This window comes from Hemiscyllium ocellatum, chromosome 17 (genome assembly GCF_020745735.1).
Source record: "Hemiscyllium ocellatum isolate sHemOce1 chromosome 17, sHemOce1.pat.X.cur, whole genome shotgun sequence".
In the NCBI taxonomy this organism is placed as follows: domain Eukaryota; kingdom Metazoa; phylum Chordata; class Chondrichthyes; order Orectolobiformes; family Hemiscylliidae; genus Hemiscyllium; species Hemiscyllium ocellatum.
This window is the reverse complement of record NC_083417.1, coordinates 6,329,879-6,347,563: the sequence shown is the minus strand read 5'-3', so window position 1 is coordinate 6,347,563 and position 17,685 is coordinate 6,329,879. Positions and strand designations below refer to the sequence as shown.

Genomic DNA, 17,685 nt, shown 5'->3' with positions numbered 1-17,685 from the left:
GAACAACATTCCCAGAATGTCTGACTAGATAATTCTGAATAAAGGTTACTGACCTGCCTCGGGAACCTATTAATCTCTGACTAGCAGGTGCTGCGAGACCTGTGGGACATTCCTAGCATCTTCTAATCATATTCCAGATTTGCAGCATCTGTAATATTTTGCCTATCTACAGTGTAAGTGCCAAGGTTTGGGGGACACAATTTCACCTTAATGTAAATCACACTTTAATAGGCTGATTCCTGGGAGAGCAGGATTGAAGAGAATATGAGGGACATAGAAGAGGGACTAGATCATTAAATGACAAAGTGAGGAAGGATGACTTGGAGACAGTAACGGCTGCAGATGCTGGAAGTCAGAGTCTGTAGGTGTGAATCTGGAAAAGCACAGCAGGTCAGACAGCATCCGAGGGGCAGGACAGACAACGTTTTGGCCCATTAACTCTGATTACTCCCCACAGGTGCTGCTAGACCTGCTGACCCTTTCCAGCAATCTCTGTTTCTACATCAGTTAGGACTGTATTCATATGGATGTTGAATGAATGAGGGATCTTACAGAAATATAAGAATTTCTAATAGGACTAGACAGGGTAAACACAGGATGAATGTTCCTGGTGACCTGGAAATCAAGAACAATGGATCACAAGCTAAGGATACAGGGTAGCTCATTTAGGACAGCGATGAGGAGAAACTTCCTCACCCAGAGAAACATAGAAAATAGGTGCAGGAGTTGGCCATTCAGCCCTTCATGCCTGCTCCACAAATCAATCTGATCATGGCTGATCCTGCAATCTCAGTATCCCATTCCCACCCTCTCCCCATTCCCTTTGATCCCTTTAGCTGCAAGGGCCATGTCCAGCCCCCTCTTGAATCTATCGAATGAACTGGCCCCAATAGCGTTGGATGCTGCCTGAACTGCTGTGCTCTTCCAGCACCACTGATCCAGAATCTAGCTTCCTGTGGGAGACAATTCACAACTGTCCGAGTGAGGAAATTCTTCATCATCTCATAAGGCTTATCCCTTATTCATAGACTATGACCCCGTGTTCTGGACTTCCCCAACATTGGGAACATTCTTCCTGCATCTAGCCTGTCCAGAACCATCAGGATTTTATGTATTTTTATGATATCCCCTCTCATTCTTCTAAATTCCAGCAAACATAAGCCCAGTCATTCCAGTCTTTCCTCATCTGACAGTCCTGCCAGCCCAAGAGTGGAAGCTGTGGAAGTCTCTGCCATAGAAAACAGTCGATGCTAAAACATTAGATGTTTTCAAGAAGGAGTTAGATATTGTTCTTGTTGCTAAAGGGATCAAAGAGTATGGGGGGGAAGTCAGGAACAGGGGACTGAGTTGAATGATCAGCCATAATCATATCATATTGTGGAGCAGGCTTGAACAGCCGAATGGCCTACTCCTGTTTCACATGTTACACCTATCAACTAAACATTTCTCTGCTAGCTCTTAAAGACATGAATTGTTGATCAGCCATATTCTGAAGCAATAGAAAATTCCAGAGATGAAATATCAGGAACTCCTTAACTGACCTATGTACAAATGATGCCACAGTCTAATCACCAGCATGAATAAGAATTGACCTTTAAATGGATTTAATCCATAGTCACTAAAGTCTTAAAGAAAATAGACCAATATCTCATCATCTGAATAATGCATTATGTTTTAAATGGGAACACTGTTCCTAGCCGTTTAAAAAAAACACAGGCTCTGATTGGGTTCTTACAAGATGACAGTCACTATGATTGGAAGACATGGGAAAAGATATACTTAATCAGATGGGAAGTTTTTTTGAGGTGTTCTGTGGTCATGGAAAGTGCTAATTAAACGCAAGTTTGCCTTTCCCCTTTCCCCTTGCCATGATGGAAGATTCACCACATACCTTACTTGTTACAAACTGGGACTTACAGCACTAGAGAATTGTGCCAAACATGACAGTTTTTGAACTCCAAATAATCTTTGAAAATATAACTGCTCTCTGTGAATTCTTTTTATTTGTTTAAAGTGACCGAGGTGAAGCAATAAACATTTGTGAAAAAGCACCCATATAATACATTTTAAACAAATTTAGAGCCTGGTGAAAGGATTGCAAACATTAGTTCATCTTTATTCCCTCATGGGAAATGGATGTCACTGGCAAGATCATCACCTGTTGTCCATCACCAACTGCCCTTGAACAGGGTAACTTGCTTGGCCATTTCAGAGGACAGTGTAGACAACACCAGGTAAGGACTGCCAATCCCCTTCTCCAAAGGACCTCAGTGAACTAGATGGTGATTTTACAACAACTGATGAGAGTTTCATGTGAACTATCATTGTGACTAGATTTCATCATCAGAATTTGTTCATTGAACTTAAATTCCATCAACTTGAAGGGTCGGGATCTGAACTCACAGCACCAGGCTGTGGCAAAGGATTAACGGATTAACAGCCCTTTATCTACACCAAACGGACTGCAGCAGTTCAAGAAGGCAGCTCACCACCATCTTCTCAAGGGACAACTAGGGATGGGTAATAAATACTGGCTCAGCAAGTGATGCCTACATTCCATGAATGATTAAAAAATAGGATTATACCATGATGTGTGGTCTCAGACGTGGGATTAAAGGAAGATTTCAAACATAAAACACAGAACTGCACAGCCCAGGAACGGGCCCTTCTGCCCATGATGTTGTGCTGAACTTGACACCAAATTAAACTAATACCTTCTGCCTATCCTTGGTGCATATCCTTCCATCTCCTGCATATTCATGTCTTTATCATAAACACCTCTATTGCAACTGCCCCCATCTCCATCCCAGCAGCATGTTCCACACTCCTACCACTCGCTGCACACCTCACATCTGCTTTCAACATCCTTCCTCTCATCTTAAATGCACCCTATTATTAAACATTTCAACTCTGGGAAAAAAGATTCTGGCCATCAACATTAGCTTGCATTCCAATATGCTATCAACCCCAACCAAGTCTCCCCTCAGCCTCCACCGCCTACTTCTATTGAGGAAGTTGTCATCTTTCAACAAAGTAAATGGGTTGGGAGAGTTCATCTTATGACACATTTTTTTAAAAACTCTTTCATGGGATGTAGACACTGCTGTCTGGGCCGGCTGTTATTTCCCATCCCTAAATGGTCCTTGTGAGGGCTACTTCAAAGGGCACCTTAGAGCCAGCCCTATCTTTGTGGATCTGGTGTGGTCAAATCAGATGAGAATAACAAATCTTCCCTCCCTAAAGGACATTAGTGAATCAAACTGTCTTTTACAACAATTGGTAATGGTTTCATGGATATCCTGATGGTAGCCTTTTTCAAGTAAAAAATAAATATTCTTTTAATCACATTCTGATTTCACCTTCAGTCTTGTGGAATCTGAGCTCATTAATCTATGGAGTTAGATTAGATTACTTACAGTATGGAAACAGGCCCTTCGGCCCAACAAGTCCACACTGACCCACTGAAGCGCAACCCACCCATACCCCTACATTTACCCCTTACCTAACACTACGGGCAATTTAGCATGGCCAATTCACCTGACCCGCACATCTTTGGAGTGTGGGAGGAAACCGGAGCACCCGGAGGAAACCCACGCAGACACGGGGAGAATGTGCAAACTCCACACAGTCAGTCGCCTGAGTCGGGAATTGAACCCGGGTCTCTGGCGCTGTGAGGCAGCAGTGCTAACCACTGTGCCACCGTGCCACCCAAGCCAGGGACGTTAACACTCCCCCACAGCTTCCACCTGGGTAGCTGTCCATGGACTATATATGGACTGTGCAGGGTGGGTGACAATCATAAATAGTCAAGTTGTACATGGTGTGCGGAAACGATCCACTTGAGAAAATGGAATCCATCTTGCAGGCCCACGATGAGGAAACGTAATAAGGCCTGAAGAAAAATAATGTGGGATAATACTAATTAAATTTTCGTGTTTTTGTGCTTCATTTTAGACAGAAATAACTCACATTAAAGGAATGCCTTTCATTGCTTCAGGGCACCTTAAAGTGCTTCAAAGCCAAGAAATGATTTTTGAAGAGCAGCGTTGACAAAAATACAGCAGCCTATACTTACACAGCAAGATTCAAATTATAACAAATAGGGAACAGCCACCAGTCCATTCATTTCTGACAACTGTCTTCTAAGTCATTGTGTGTTTCTCCTTACTACTCGGTGAGTTCAGTGTTCAATTAAGAAAACACAACTTCCCTTCTCCCAGTTTATCCCCCCAAAGATTCTACACAATCCATACTTTGCAAGTCTGAGGCATGGGGTTTGTCCCCCAGTGTCGCCATTTTAACAAGATCCTGTGGTATAACGAACAAAAGAACAAAGAATAAAAAAAACCTTACAGCACAGGAACAGACCCTTCGGCCCTCCAAGTCTGTGCCAATCCAAATCTTCTATCTAAACCTGTCACCTATTTTCTGAGGATCTGTATCCCTCTGCTCCCTGCCCATTCATGTATCTGTCCTGATCCATCTTAAATGACACTATCGTGCCCGTCACCACCTCCATTGGCAACGCATTACAGGCACCCACCACCCTCTGTGTAAAGAATTTTCCACGCATATCTCTCTTAAACTTTTCCCCTCTCACTTTGAACTCATGATTGATAGTAATTGAGACCACCCCACTCTGAGAAAAAGCTTTTTGCCATCCACCCTGTCTGTACTGAAGAAGGGCTTATGCCCGAAACGTTGATTCTCCTTCTCCTTGGATGCTGCTTGACCTTCTGCGCTTTTCCAGCAACACATTTTTAAGAATTAATTTCAGACAATTTGCCTTGTTGAGTGAGAATAGGGATGTAGCAAGAAGGATTTATTTTGGAAATGTTATGACTGGGATGGGAAAAGTGCACGTCTCTATTTCGTCTCATTACACCATGGGTAACATACATAAATTTAAATGTTAGCCCCAATTTTCTACTTTAGATTTAAAACACAAACATCCACCAATCAGGTTTCTTTAATAAATAACAAAGTTATTGATTGATTGTGACACTTAACAATGATATTTATGTAGATGTAAAACTAGTTTACACAGTGTTTTAAATATAGGTGCAGAAGTACCTGACTCCGCTAATTCCACAATGTACGAATGCACACCATTTACACAAGGACTAGGGAAAGAAAAATAACAAACTTCTCTCTGTAGGGAATAATTTTGTAAAAAAAAAAGTACCTTTGACAATTAATGGCTACGTTTTGAAGCAAAACACTACAGTGTAGAGTGTTCTGATGGCCATTGATTGGGAATTCTGTCATTTCTAGATAAATCACACCAAAAGTCTCTCGGATCTTGGCAGACTGGGCTTGCTCAGAAAAAGCAGTATTCAAGAAATCTTCCAGTTGATTGTCAAGAGGAAAATCAGGTTTCACTGTGCCCTTACAATGGGTGGTAGGTTTTTTTGTTCATAAAAAGTAGAGGTGAATCAGGACTCTCTTTCCCTTAAACTGGCTAATCACCAGCTGCTCCAAATACTGTTCCAGTAAGACATCAACCTGAAAGTTGTAATCTCAGGTGGGGAGTCTTTAGTAAATAAAGCAACTATAATGCTTTGAGGAGAAACAATGCAGATTTCCACAATCCTTGGTACAGAGATTCATAAAAAAATTAAGTATTAAGCCTTCACAACAGAGTGACAAGAAGGGTTGCCATTTGAACTGAGCGAGACCATTGGCTCTCTGAGTATTGTTTACCTGTCCTTCAAACATGAATCTTTGAAATAGGATGGTTAACTAAGAGGATTCACAGTCTGAGAGGAGATATCCTGAAGTATGCAGTCTCTGAAAGGCTCAGCTAGCAAACTCATGAACTATCACTGCTCCAATTTTCAGTTCAATGAACTCAAGTGTCAGTCAGGGTGAACCGCTAGGTTTCCCATCAAAGACGCTTCTGTTTAAACGACTAACTGCTGTGTCAAAGAGAACAGAAAAATCGACAGTGGAAGACTGCAGACCTGAGGAGAAGTTTGAACTGGCCCTTTTGGGAGACTGCCTGTTCACGGCAACACGAAAAGATAGCTATAAATAGTCAGATAAAGCACAGGAAAACAAACATAGGGCAGAAGAGGTGAAGACACATCTTCAGCCACAGAGAAATATGAAAGAAAGATTTGCATTTGTGTAGCACCTTTTACAAGTTTGGGATGTCCCAAAATGCTTCACACACAATTAAATACCTTGTAGCTGTTGTAATGCAGGGATCAGTTCAACCAACACGCATACAGCAAACTCTCCCAAACAACAATATGACAACGGCCAGATCACCTCGCTTCCTAAATGCGCTGCCTGAGGGTTAGATATTTGTCAAGAAACAGGGAATAGCTCTCCTGCTCTTCATTGAGAAGATTTTCATGCCCATTTGAGAAGGCAAGGTGAGGGTTATATTCAACATCTCATTTTCACTTTATGTCAATTTACACCCATCTCTATTCCTCTTTTGCCACCATTACCAACACCTCTGTCTTTTGCGTTGGGTCTACACATCATCTGTTCCTCTCACTCCTCTGTCAAAAGTATGAAAGACCACCATTTTAATCTTCTTTCAGTTCTGAAGAAGTCGTCCTGAAAAATTAACTCTCGTTCTCTCTCCACAGATGCTGCTGGACCTGCAGAGTTTCTGCAGTATTCTCTATTTTAGATTGTGGAAAAGCAATGGGGGTGTAGTGACATTATTGCCAGACCATTAATCCCAGAAACCCCAGTTATGGCCACAGGGACTTGAGTTTACGTCTCACCAGAGTAGATGATGAATTTGAATTTAATAAAAATTTGATGACCATGGAACTATTGTTGGAAACATCATCTGGTTCCCTTAGGGAAGGAAATCTGCCATCCTTACTTGGTCTGGATTAAACATGACTCCAGCAATGTGGTTGACTCTTAACTGCCCTCGGGGTAATTAGGGAAGGGCAATAAATGCTCACCTAGCCAGTGATACCCAAATCACATAATTTTTGAAAAAGTTCATTTCTATCATCCAACAGATTTTGCTTATATGCAGACACTGCTTGAATAGTGTTACAAATGATCAACACGAGACTCCCAGCTCTGAAACAGCGGACCAGCCCCAGATGGACAGAGAAAGCACTTCAGGGATCCCCTCAAAGCCTCACTGGGGAAGTGTGGCATTCCTACACACACCTGGGAATCACTGGCCCAAGAGTGGAGGTGGCGCAGCCAGGAAGGAGTGGAGCACCTTGTCATCGGGGAAAAGCAGAATCTGTGGGGAAACAGCGAAAGGAACATATTGCCACACCCACACCCCAACCACCCACTTCCCAGGACCACCCTGTGCCCCAAGTGTAACAGATCTGTGGTAGCCCCATCGGTCATACAGCTGGACTTACCCTGAGAGTGGAGGGAGTCATCCACATCTGCGAGGGACTGCCAATGAATGAATGAATTACCAATTCTGATTGGGTGTATTCCTGACTGTTTCAAGAAGTGATAAATCATATCTAATGGCTTCATGCAGTCAAGTGGCTATTTCCTCCCACCCTCTACTTCTACAAGACTGTTCAAAGAAAATAATTCCAAAAAAATCAGTTCCTTGTTCTTTCTCCTGGAATTTTGCTCAGGAGATTACTGTTTTTGTATTTGAACATTCCTGAAGGTTTGAAAACACAAAGAAATAACTTTGAGCTCACCCATAACTGGACGTGCAACCCATTCAATTAATTCCAGCAGGCAGCTACATTTCAGAAATTCTTTTTTGCATATTGGGAGAGGATAGGTCACAAAAACACTGCTGCTGGAAAAACCATCTGCTGGGGTGGCACGGTGGCTAGCACAGGTTCAATTCCCGCCTCAGGTGACTCTCGGTGTGAAGTTTGCATATTCTCCCCGTGTCTGAGATGGTTTCCTCCCACAATCCAAAAATGTTCAGGTTAGGTGAATTGGCCATGCTAAATTGCCTGTAGTGTTAGGAGTAGGGGTAAATGTAGGGGAATGGGTCTGGGTGGGAGGTAATCTAGTCTAAGTAATAGTTGTTGTCTAGACTTGGCAAGGACCTTGTTAATTTGTGTGCAGTGTCGTCAAGCTCTCACCATTGTTTACCTGTTCTCAAAACACTAATCACCAGGATTGTTTCTAACATGATAATACTCAGTGAACAATTATGTCGAAGGGAGCATAGAATATGATGAAGCCACGCACTTATAATAAGAGACAGAATCTAAATGCAGTTTCCCATGTGGGCTAAACAGTGTCAGAATAATGAAACCATTAATTCATCAAACCCTTTGTGAATTAAATTTGTAATTTGTTTCATTGATTAAATAGTGAGTTATTAGAACTATACTCAGAGACGGAATACTGATATATGTCATCACACTGTCTAAGCCCCCAGTTCACATTGACTGGGGATTTTTGGTTGTGTTAATTTTGCATCTCATGTTTATTTTCTATTTTTCAGGGGTAATTCATTGAAGCATCTTCCATTTTCATCAATTTCTACCACCATTAATGTATCCGTGATGTGAAACATATACACCATCTCCATCAGAGACCCTCAGGACAGATACAGAGTATAGCTCCCTCCACAATATGCCCACTTTACATGTGAAAGAAGCACAGAGAAAGAGTAAAAATGGCAATAAAATAAGAAGGAAAATGAAATGCAGGTCATTCTGCTATAATGTGTGTTTTGTTAATGTAAATTCACTATAAGGTGATTGACAAATAGGGGCAACTTTCTAAAGTGCAAACTTTTAAAACGTGTGTTGGCTGTAATGTGATTACAGCATCAATACTTTACGCGCTGTTTCTAAAGCGTGATTTTTCTATAACACAGGATTATATAAGAACACAAACATTGCCTTCTAGAAGAACTACCTCTGGAAGGGAAAAAGAAAGAAAATGAAATTAAAAGAAACAATTGAAGAGAAGAGAGATAGAGGAAAGGTACAACTTCATTTGGTTGGGCTTTCCATGTACATTGTGCAAGAAACCATTTAGTTCATCTAAGTGCCTTCTTATCCAACCTGAGCCAACACATGACACTGGTCCCATATCAACATACTTGATTAATCATTGACATCTGAACTATCCCTGCAAATCACTCATTGCAGGATCCTGAGAGGATGGCCTATAATTGTTGGTCTTTCTATCAATGCCCACATCTTGAGACTGAATAATAAAAAGCAAAATTATATGGAGAAGGGAGAAAAGTGGAGAGGTTCTTATTTTAAGATACTGCTTTGCCAAATCAATAGTGTTTACAAAGTGGAGTGACAAGCAATTACTTTCAAGTACAGCATGTAATCTGCACATCGATTTTTATTTCTGAACTGCTCAGAGATAGTCAAATAGAAATATTCAGAGTACAAAGGATAGTTTTGCAGAATGTGGCTACCACATTCTTGGTGCTTCTTTTAATTTCCTCTGCATTTCTCGCAATTAGGGTGGCTCTGTGGTTAGCATTGCTGCATCACCGCGCCAGGAACCCGGGTTCAATCCCAGTTTTGGGTGACTTTCTGTGTGGAGTTTGTACATTCTCCCCATGTCTACTTGGGTTTCCTCCAGGTGCTCTGGTTTCCTCCCACAGTCCAAAGATGTGCAGGTCAGGTGAATTGACTATGCTAAATTACCCATAGCGTTGAGGGATGTGCAGGCCATGTGGGTTAGCCAAGCAACATGCAGCGTTACAGGGATAGGGTATAGCGGTGGGTCTGGGAGGGATGCTTTTCAAAGGATTGGTGTGTTCTTGATGGGTCAAATGGCCTGCTTCCACACTGTAGGGATTCTGTGATTCTCCCAACAATGCAGCACTCCCTCAGACTGGCAGCAAGCAGCACTAAAATGCATCATGTACAAATCTCTGAAAAGGTACTTGAACCCAGGAGTTTCTAACTTGGTTGAAAGAGTGCCATATACAAAGAAACAGCTGACTCATTAGCGGCAGCACAGTTACTCACTTAAGGAACAGCCACAATGTCTTTGATACCCAGATTGAACCAGGTCACTCTGGAGTTTAAAAAGAGATCTGCTTCTCAATACTCACTGACTTCTGTTGCAATCACAGAGATATTTTGCCATTCTGTTAGCTCCCTGTCCAGTGGCTCTGCGGTTTTTATAATCCCATTCTGTGCATTGATGGTGAACGCTCTGTCCAGGTAGCGCGGTTCAATCGAGTATCTGAGCCAAAGAAAATGGAATGACTCATTAACCAGAAGAGTTACAAAGCAAACTGTGAGATTCAGGGATATACTGTGGTGAAAATGTCCGCTCGCTGATTTTATCTCTCAGTAATTTCTTTCACAGCTTTCTCCCTTAATTATCTCTCTCTTCTTCCACTCCTGAAAAAGCTGTGATAAATCTGACAGTTGAGAAAGCTTTCCTCTGTTTTTCACTCACGCCAGCAGTGTGTTGGACAATGTAGGGAGACATTGGCTGATTAACTGGAAAGTGCTCCATTCCCCAGCAATAACATACATTAGCTGAGTTAGCAACAACACTCTCTCCAAAAATATCAATCAGATTCCTAGCATGCAGCCTTACCACCCCACCCTTGAGTTAGGGTTCAGATTAGGGGTAATTTATTCATGAGTACAGATGACTACTGTCTAGAATATTCCCTTTTAACAGACCCTAAATATCCTCTATTCTTCAATAACGCACAAATAGCCCACAGTGTCCAGGATGTGCAAGTTAGGTGGGTTAGCCAAGAAAAATTCAATTCCAGTGTTTAACCCACTCGCAAGTATCTGGTATTCTATATATAAATGACTCTGAATCACTCGACTAGATTGCATTTTGTTACTCACTTGTAGGGATATTACTCTATTTATAAACAACCCAGACACCTCGATTAGATTCCAGTCTGTAACTCCCTCCTGGGTATCTGCTATATTACTTGTTATCGACCCCAAACCCTTTGATTAGATTCAAGTCTGTCACTTTGGGTATTTGTTATTCTGCATATAAACCACCCCAAACCCCTCAAGTAGATTCCAGTCTATAACTCACTTCTGGGTGTTTGTTATTCTATATATAAACCAACCCTGAACCCGTCAATCAGATTCCAGTGTGTAAATCACTCCTGGGTATTAGTTATTCTGCATATAAACTACCCCAAACCCCTCGATTAGATTCCAGTCTGTAACTGTCTCCCAGGTATCCGTTATTCTGTATATAAACCACTCCGAAACCCTCGATTAGATTCCAGTCTGTAACTGTCTCCCAGGTATCCGTTATTCTGCATATAAACCACTCCGAAACCCTCGATTAGATTCCAGTCTGTAATTTAATCTCAGGTATCTGTTATATTATATATTGACCACTTCAAACCCCTCAATTAGATTCCAGTGTGCAACTCACTCTTGCATATCTGTTATTCTATATATAAACCACCCCAAACCCAGTCTGTAACTCCCTCTATGTCAACACCTTTTAGAATAGCAATCCTTCGCTTTCATTAATTTACTGGCAAGGGTTCCTTCTGGTGCTCAGCAATGACTAACTGGCTCTGTGTCTCTCTCAGACTCTAATCAAAGTGTATAGAAGTAAATACCCTGTAGACCTCCTTAATACTGCCATGTGCTGTTTGCCAAAAAACTGGTGGAAGATTATCGAAGTCCATCCAGTTCTGTGGGAAGTAGATATCCTCCCCATCTGTGCAGAGTTTTCAGCAACAGATTTATTTGATTCCCCAGGATATAGCTCCAACTCCCATCTGCAGATTGCTATCCACATGCATCTTGTAAAAGGTAGGGAGCTGATGCATTCAATGTTGCAACATGAGAGATTATACGTGAACAGGCGTGTTGCATCATTTTGAGAAAGCAGTTCTACAGCTCAAAGTTGCTGTGACATTTGTTCATTTGACAAATGATTTTACGCTCAACGGTGCACATGATTTCACTAGTCCTGCCTTCTCAGTGCACAGCTACATGAGGACGGAGGGAAGATCAGTAATACACCAACAACTTCCAAGTACTGCTTCACTGTTCAGTGTCCCTGTGAATTGGAGAATTTAGCCATAACCTCCTTCCCCTCTTACGCTTACTGACTCCCCAACCCCCGTCATCTCTCTATCTTGGTGACTGAGTTTAAGCAAGATAGGTGAAAATCTTTAGAATTCCTTGTCAAGAGTCGTGGATCTTCTCCTGCCTAATTGTATGACTTAATCAGCATCAAAATTGATTTGTTCCTGTAGAATGCCTCAGAGTCGCTTTCTATTACAAAGGTGCTAGGTAAGTGCAAGTTGTTGTTGTTCATTCACAAATAAAGCAAAATATGGAGGAAATCTGAAATTAAAAACTGAAAGTGCCAGAGTAACTTAGCAGGAATGTCCATAAGACCATAAGATATAGGAGCAGAAATAAGGCCATTCAGCCCATCGAGTCTGCTCCGCCATTCAATCATGGCTGATAAGTTTCTCAATCCTAATCTCCTGTCTTCTCCCTGTAACCTTTGAACCCTAAAACAATCAAGAATGTATCTATCCCTGTCTTAAATATACTCAATGACCTGGCCTCCCCAGTCTTCTGTTTCCTCTCATCTCTGTTGTAAAGGGTCTTCCCTTGACTCTAAGGCTGTGCTCTCCACAGATGTCAATGTCTGTGGACAGAGAAAATCACAGTTAACATTTAGAGTCTGATATTGACTCTTTTTTCAGAAACTATTTCTCCTGAAAATAAGTGAAATTGGTCTTGAAACATCGACTGAGTTGTTATAGTTTCTGATGTGAATGTACAACATCTGCAGACATTTGCACTCTCCACCTACAATGCCCAGTAACAGCAGTGTGTACCATTTACAAGACACACTGTAGAAATTCACCAAATATCCTGAGACAGCACCTTCCAAACCCCTGACCACTTCTATCTGGAAGGACAAGGGCAGCAGATACATGGGAATACCACCCCTGCAATTTCCCCTCCAAGCCACTCGCCATCCTGACTTGGAAATATATCGTCGTTCCTTCACTGTCACTGGGTCAGAATCCTGGAATTCCCTCCCTAAGGGCATTGTGGGTCTACCTACAGCACATGGACTGCAGCGGTTCAAGGAAGCAGCTCACCACCACCTTCTCAAGGGGCAACTATGGATGGGCAATAAATACTGGGCTCTAGATTAGTGTGGTGCTGGAAAGGCACAGCAGGTCAGACAGCATCCGAGGAGCAGGAAAATCGACGTTTCCGGCAAAATCCCTTCATCAGGAATAGAGTGCTTTTCTAGCACCACTCTACTCTAGACTCTGGTTTTCAGCATCTGCAGTCTGTGTTTTTACTTAATAAATACTGGGCCCTGACAGCAATGCCCACATCCCACAAGTGAATGAAACAAATAATTGGAGCAAAATAGCTGGCTGTTTTGCCTCACAACAATGCAGTTCAAGAGTGATCTATCTTACAAAACACTTTGAGGACACTGAACAGGATCAGGTGTTTTACAAAAACCAACAACTGAAAGTCACATCACACAGGCTACTGACAACGTGCACCCACCTCATCCACGTGTGTGAACATGTATCATGTGAGAATATCAAACAGGAGATCAGTGAGGGGTAGCATAGGGGAGGGGTGGGTGTGAAGTGGGGAAGGTGAAGGGGCTGAATGGCCAGCTGTAAGTGACTGACTTGATTACCAAAAGGAGAGTGAATAGAAGGTGGGCCCAAAGAATGATTTGATGCTAGCGTTTTGCCGGTGAGGTGAAGGCATGACCAATGGGGGCAGATGGACATTGAGATGATCGAGGAGAGTGATTTCACTGAGTCAAAACTGAAGGAAAATGGAAGGCTGGTCATACAGCTTCTGGATCAGGTCTGATCTGGAGTCATCCAAATGGAGCATCTGCAGCAATAGAGTTTTCCTCAACTTGCATGGCTATTTTATATTTTCAAAGTCTGGCTCAGAGCAAGCAGAGTTTTCTGCAATTTACTGCCAGTGGTAAGGGGTTAAATATCGTTCTCACTGTGTGATAGAGGGAACAGTAGTTAATTAGTCAGAGAATAAAACGCAGATGGAAAGACCAGCTGTCAATGAAGGTGGGCAGTCTCTCAGGAAAGGTGGGGGCTTGGGATTCGTGGGGAGAGGGGAGGACCAGACAGCATTCATGAGAGGCGATAGGGGAGGTGAGAAATGGAAACCAAGTTTCATGTCAGTCAGATGCTGATGATTGAGAGTACAATATTAGCAATAATTGATGTCGAAGATACTCTCAGTTAGTAATCATGCAATGGAATATTGAAACGTTAAATATTCATATGACTATTAATTTTAAAAGGGTACATCTTTGTTCAGCGCACTTGGCAAACTATTTTTAATTGGTTGGGACATGAGGGTTAACATTGTCTAGAGGGTATACATTAGAGCTGAACAAGTTTATTAGCAGGTCAGGCAGCGGCTATGGAGAGAGAAAAACAGAGCTAATGTTTCGGGTCCAGTGACCCTTCTTCAGGACTCTCCTCAGTCTGCCTGAGTGGAGTGTTTTAGACCCACAAAATAATTTTTCCTTGTGTTCAAACCCCATGAATAAATTAGAAGCAGGAAATGAGTATTCAGCCCCTCGAGACTGCTACACCAAGTGATAAAATGGTGGCTGCTCTAATTGAGATTTCAGCTTCACTTTTACCCCGATCCCCAAGACCTTATGACTCTCTCGTTGATCAAGTAACTTACTGTCTTTGTCTTTAAAAGATTCCAAGACCTTGCTTCCACTGTTGCCTAGTGAAGAGTTCCAAAATCTCATGGCATCCTGACAGATAACTTTGCCTTCATCTCCAACTTAACTGATTGGCACTTACTTTTGAACTGTGTCTTTTAGTTCTAGTCTCTCCCACACGGGGAAGTACCTTTTCAGCTTTGAAGGTGTCAGATACCCTCCCTGAGGATCTTATATCCTTCAAAAAGATCACTCCTCATTCTTCTAAATCCCAATGGATACAGACCAAACTTATCCAAGTAATCCTCATACGATAACTCCATCATCCTGTGAAATAATCCAGTGAAACGTTTCTAATACAATTTTGATTCTTCTTAAATAAGGACACCAAAGCTACACAATATCCCAAATGTGGTCTTATTAACATCCTACGCAAATGTAGCAAAATATCCCTACTTTAATACTTAAATCCCCTTCCAATAAATGCCACCTATCCATAAGCCTTCCTAATGACTGGCTACACTTGCACACAAACTTATTGTGATTTGTGTACCAGGACAGACAGAATCCTATGCACTTTTGAATTTTGCAATCTCTCTCCATGTTAATAATATTGCTTTTTCATTTTTGATGACAAAGTGGCAGTTTTCACTTTTTTTCTGTGCAGTACTATATCTACCACGATTTTTCCCATTCACTTAACCTATCGATATTTCCACATAGAATCCCTCTAAAGAGCATGCCACCCTGACCCACCCCATTTCCCATGGCTGACTCACACATGCCTGGAACTATGGGTAATTTAGCAGAGCCAATCCACCGAACCTGCACATCTTTGGACTGTGGGAGAAAACTCACGCAGAGAATCTGCAAACTCCACACAGACAGATACCTGAGGGTAGAATCAAACCTGGGTCCCTGGTACTGTGAGGCAGCAGTGCTAACCACTGAGCCACCGTGCAGACCTCCACACACATCATCTATTGCATCCACTGCACCCGATGTGGCCTCCTCTATATTGGGGAGACGGGCCGCCTACTTGCAGAACGCTTCAGGGAACACCTCTGGGACGCCCGAACCAACCAACCCAACCACCCCGTGGCTCAACACTTTAACTCTCCCTCCCACTCCACCGAAGACATGCAGGTCCTTGGACTCCTCAATCGCCAGAACATAACAACACGACGGTTGGAGGAAGAGCGCCTCATCTTCTGCCTGGGAACCCTCCAGCCACAAGGGATGAACTCAGATTTCTCCAGTTTCCTCATTTCCCCTCCCCCCACCTTGTCTCAGTCGATTCCCTTGAACTCAGCACCGCCCTCCTAACCTGCATCCTCTTCCTGACCTCTCCGCCCCCACCCCACTCCGGCCTATCACCCTCACCTTGACCTCCTTCCACCTATCACATCTCCATCGTCCCTCCCCCAAGTCCCTCCTCCCTACCTTTTATCTTAGCCTGCCTGGCACCCTCTCCTCATTCCTGATGAAGGGCTCTGGCCCAAAATGTCGAATCTCCTGTTCCTTGGATGCTGCCTAACCTGCTGTGCTTTAACCAGCAACACATTTTCAGCTCTGATCTCCAGCACCTGCAGACCTCACTTTTTACTCTAATATATAATCTGTCCTTCCAAGGCTCATGGCATGCAATGGTAGTGTCCCTACCTCTGAAGCAAGAGGTTTTGGATTCAAATCTCAACTGCTCCTGTGGAGTCACATGTCTGAACAAATAGATTAAAAATATCTGTATTTGTTCCTTCCACCTAAGTCATTAATATAAATTTCTGTTGGTTATAATCTCTTCACCCTCAAGGCATTTCTCCAACCTTTCAATATTGGGAATAGTTTCTCCTTATTTACTCTGTCTAGACTCCTCTTGGTGTTTTGAGATTGTTATTAAATCTGCTCCCAATTTATTTTTCCTCTCGGGAGATCTGCTTCAAGTTCCATTGCCTGTACATGCAACTAATGTCCCTCATCCCCAGTAATACTACAGTGTGGAAGACAGCTCAAAGGCTTAAAAAACCCAGGTTCTTCCCTGCATAGATTTGGATGCAGAAAGTAGGTGCGATGTTGTGTCAGCCTATTTTGAATATTTTTGCATTTATATTGATGCTTTTGGATGAACATTTAATTTTATTCACTTATTATGTGCAGGTGCCTCTGTCTAGGTTGGGATTTATTGACCAAGCCAAACTACCCTGGAGAAGTTGGTGGTGATCTGCCTTCTTAATCTGTAGCAGTCCATATGGGGTAGGGACACTCACTGTACTGAAAAAAAAGGATTTTGGGGATTTTGACCCAGTGATAATAAGAGAGCAGTGATATATTTCCATGTTAGGGTGGTGAGTGGCCTGGAGGAGAAACTGCAAGGGATGATGTTCCTGTGTTCTTGCTGCCCTGGTCCTTCTCAATGCAGATTCAAGTACCGGAGTGTCGATGGAGCTGTGAATGACCAAGCTGCACTGCATCATGTAGATGGGACACACAGCTGCGATTACACAGAGCGAGTAAATGTGGTGGATGTGGTACCAGTCAGGAAGGCTGGTGACAAGCTTCTTGAGTGTTGTTGAAGCTGCATTCATCCAGGCAGTTGGAGAGTATTCCACCAAACCCCTGACTTGTGCCTTGTAGAAGGTGGACACACTTTAGGGAAGCAGGGGATGAGTTACTCGCTGCAGTATTCCTGCAGTATCTGACTGTTTCTTGTAGCCGCTGTGCTTACGTGGTGAGTCCAGTTGAGTTTCTAGTCAACAATGTGGACAGCACGGTGGCTTAGTGGTTAGCACTACTGCCTCACAGCACCAGAGACCCAGGTTCAATTCCACCCTTCGGTGGCTGTCTGTGTGGTGTGTGCACTTTCTCCCTGTGTCTGTCTGGGTTTCCTCCCACAATCCAAAGATGTGCAGGTTAGGTGAACTGGCCATACTAAACTGCCCATAGTGTTCAGGGATGTCTAGGTTAATTGCATCGGTCAGGGGTAAATATAGGGGAACAGGTTTTGGTGAGTTACTCTTTGGAGGGTTGGTGTGGCCTTGTTAGGCCAAAGGGCCAGTTTCCACACTGTAGGGATTC

At 42.8% G+C, this 17,685-nt stretch overlaps 1 protein-coding gene across 4 annotated transcripts in view; it reads right to left on the bottom strand.

The window, feature by feature from the left end:
- LOC132823865 (cadherin-11-like) overlaps nt 1-17,685 on the bottom strand; it is a 270,392-nt gene that overhangs the window by 42,529 nt on the left and 210,178 nt on the right. For all 4 annotated transcript variants that reach the window (XM_060837936.1, XM_060837935.1, XM_060837938.1 and 1 more), the window contains one exon: nt 10,010-10,143. In XM_060837936.1, coding sequence (XP_060693919.1) covers nt 10,010-10,143 — 134 coding nt within the window. The remainder of the gene's footprint in view (nt 1-10,009; nt 10,144-17,685) is intronic.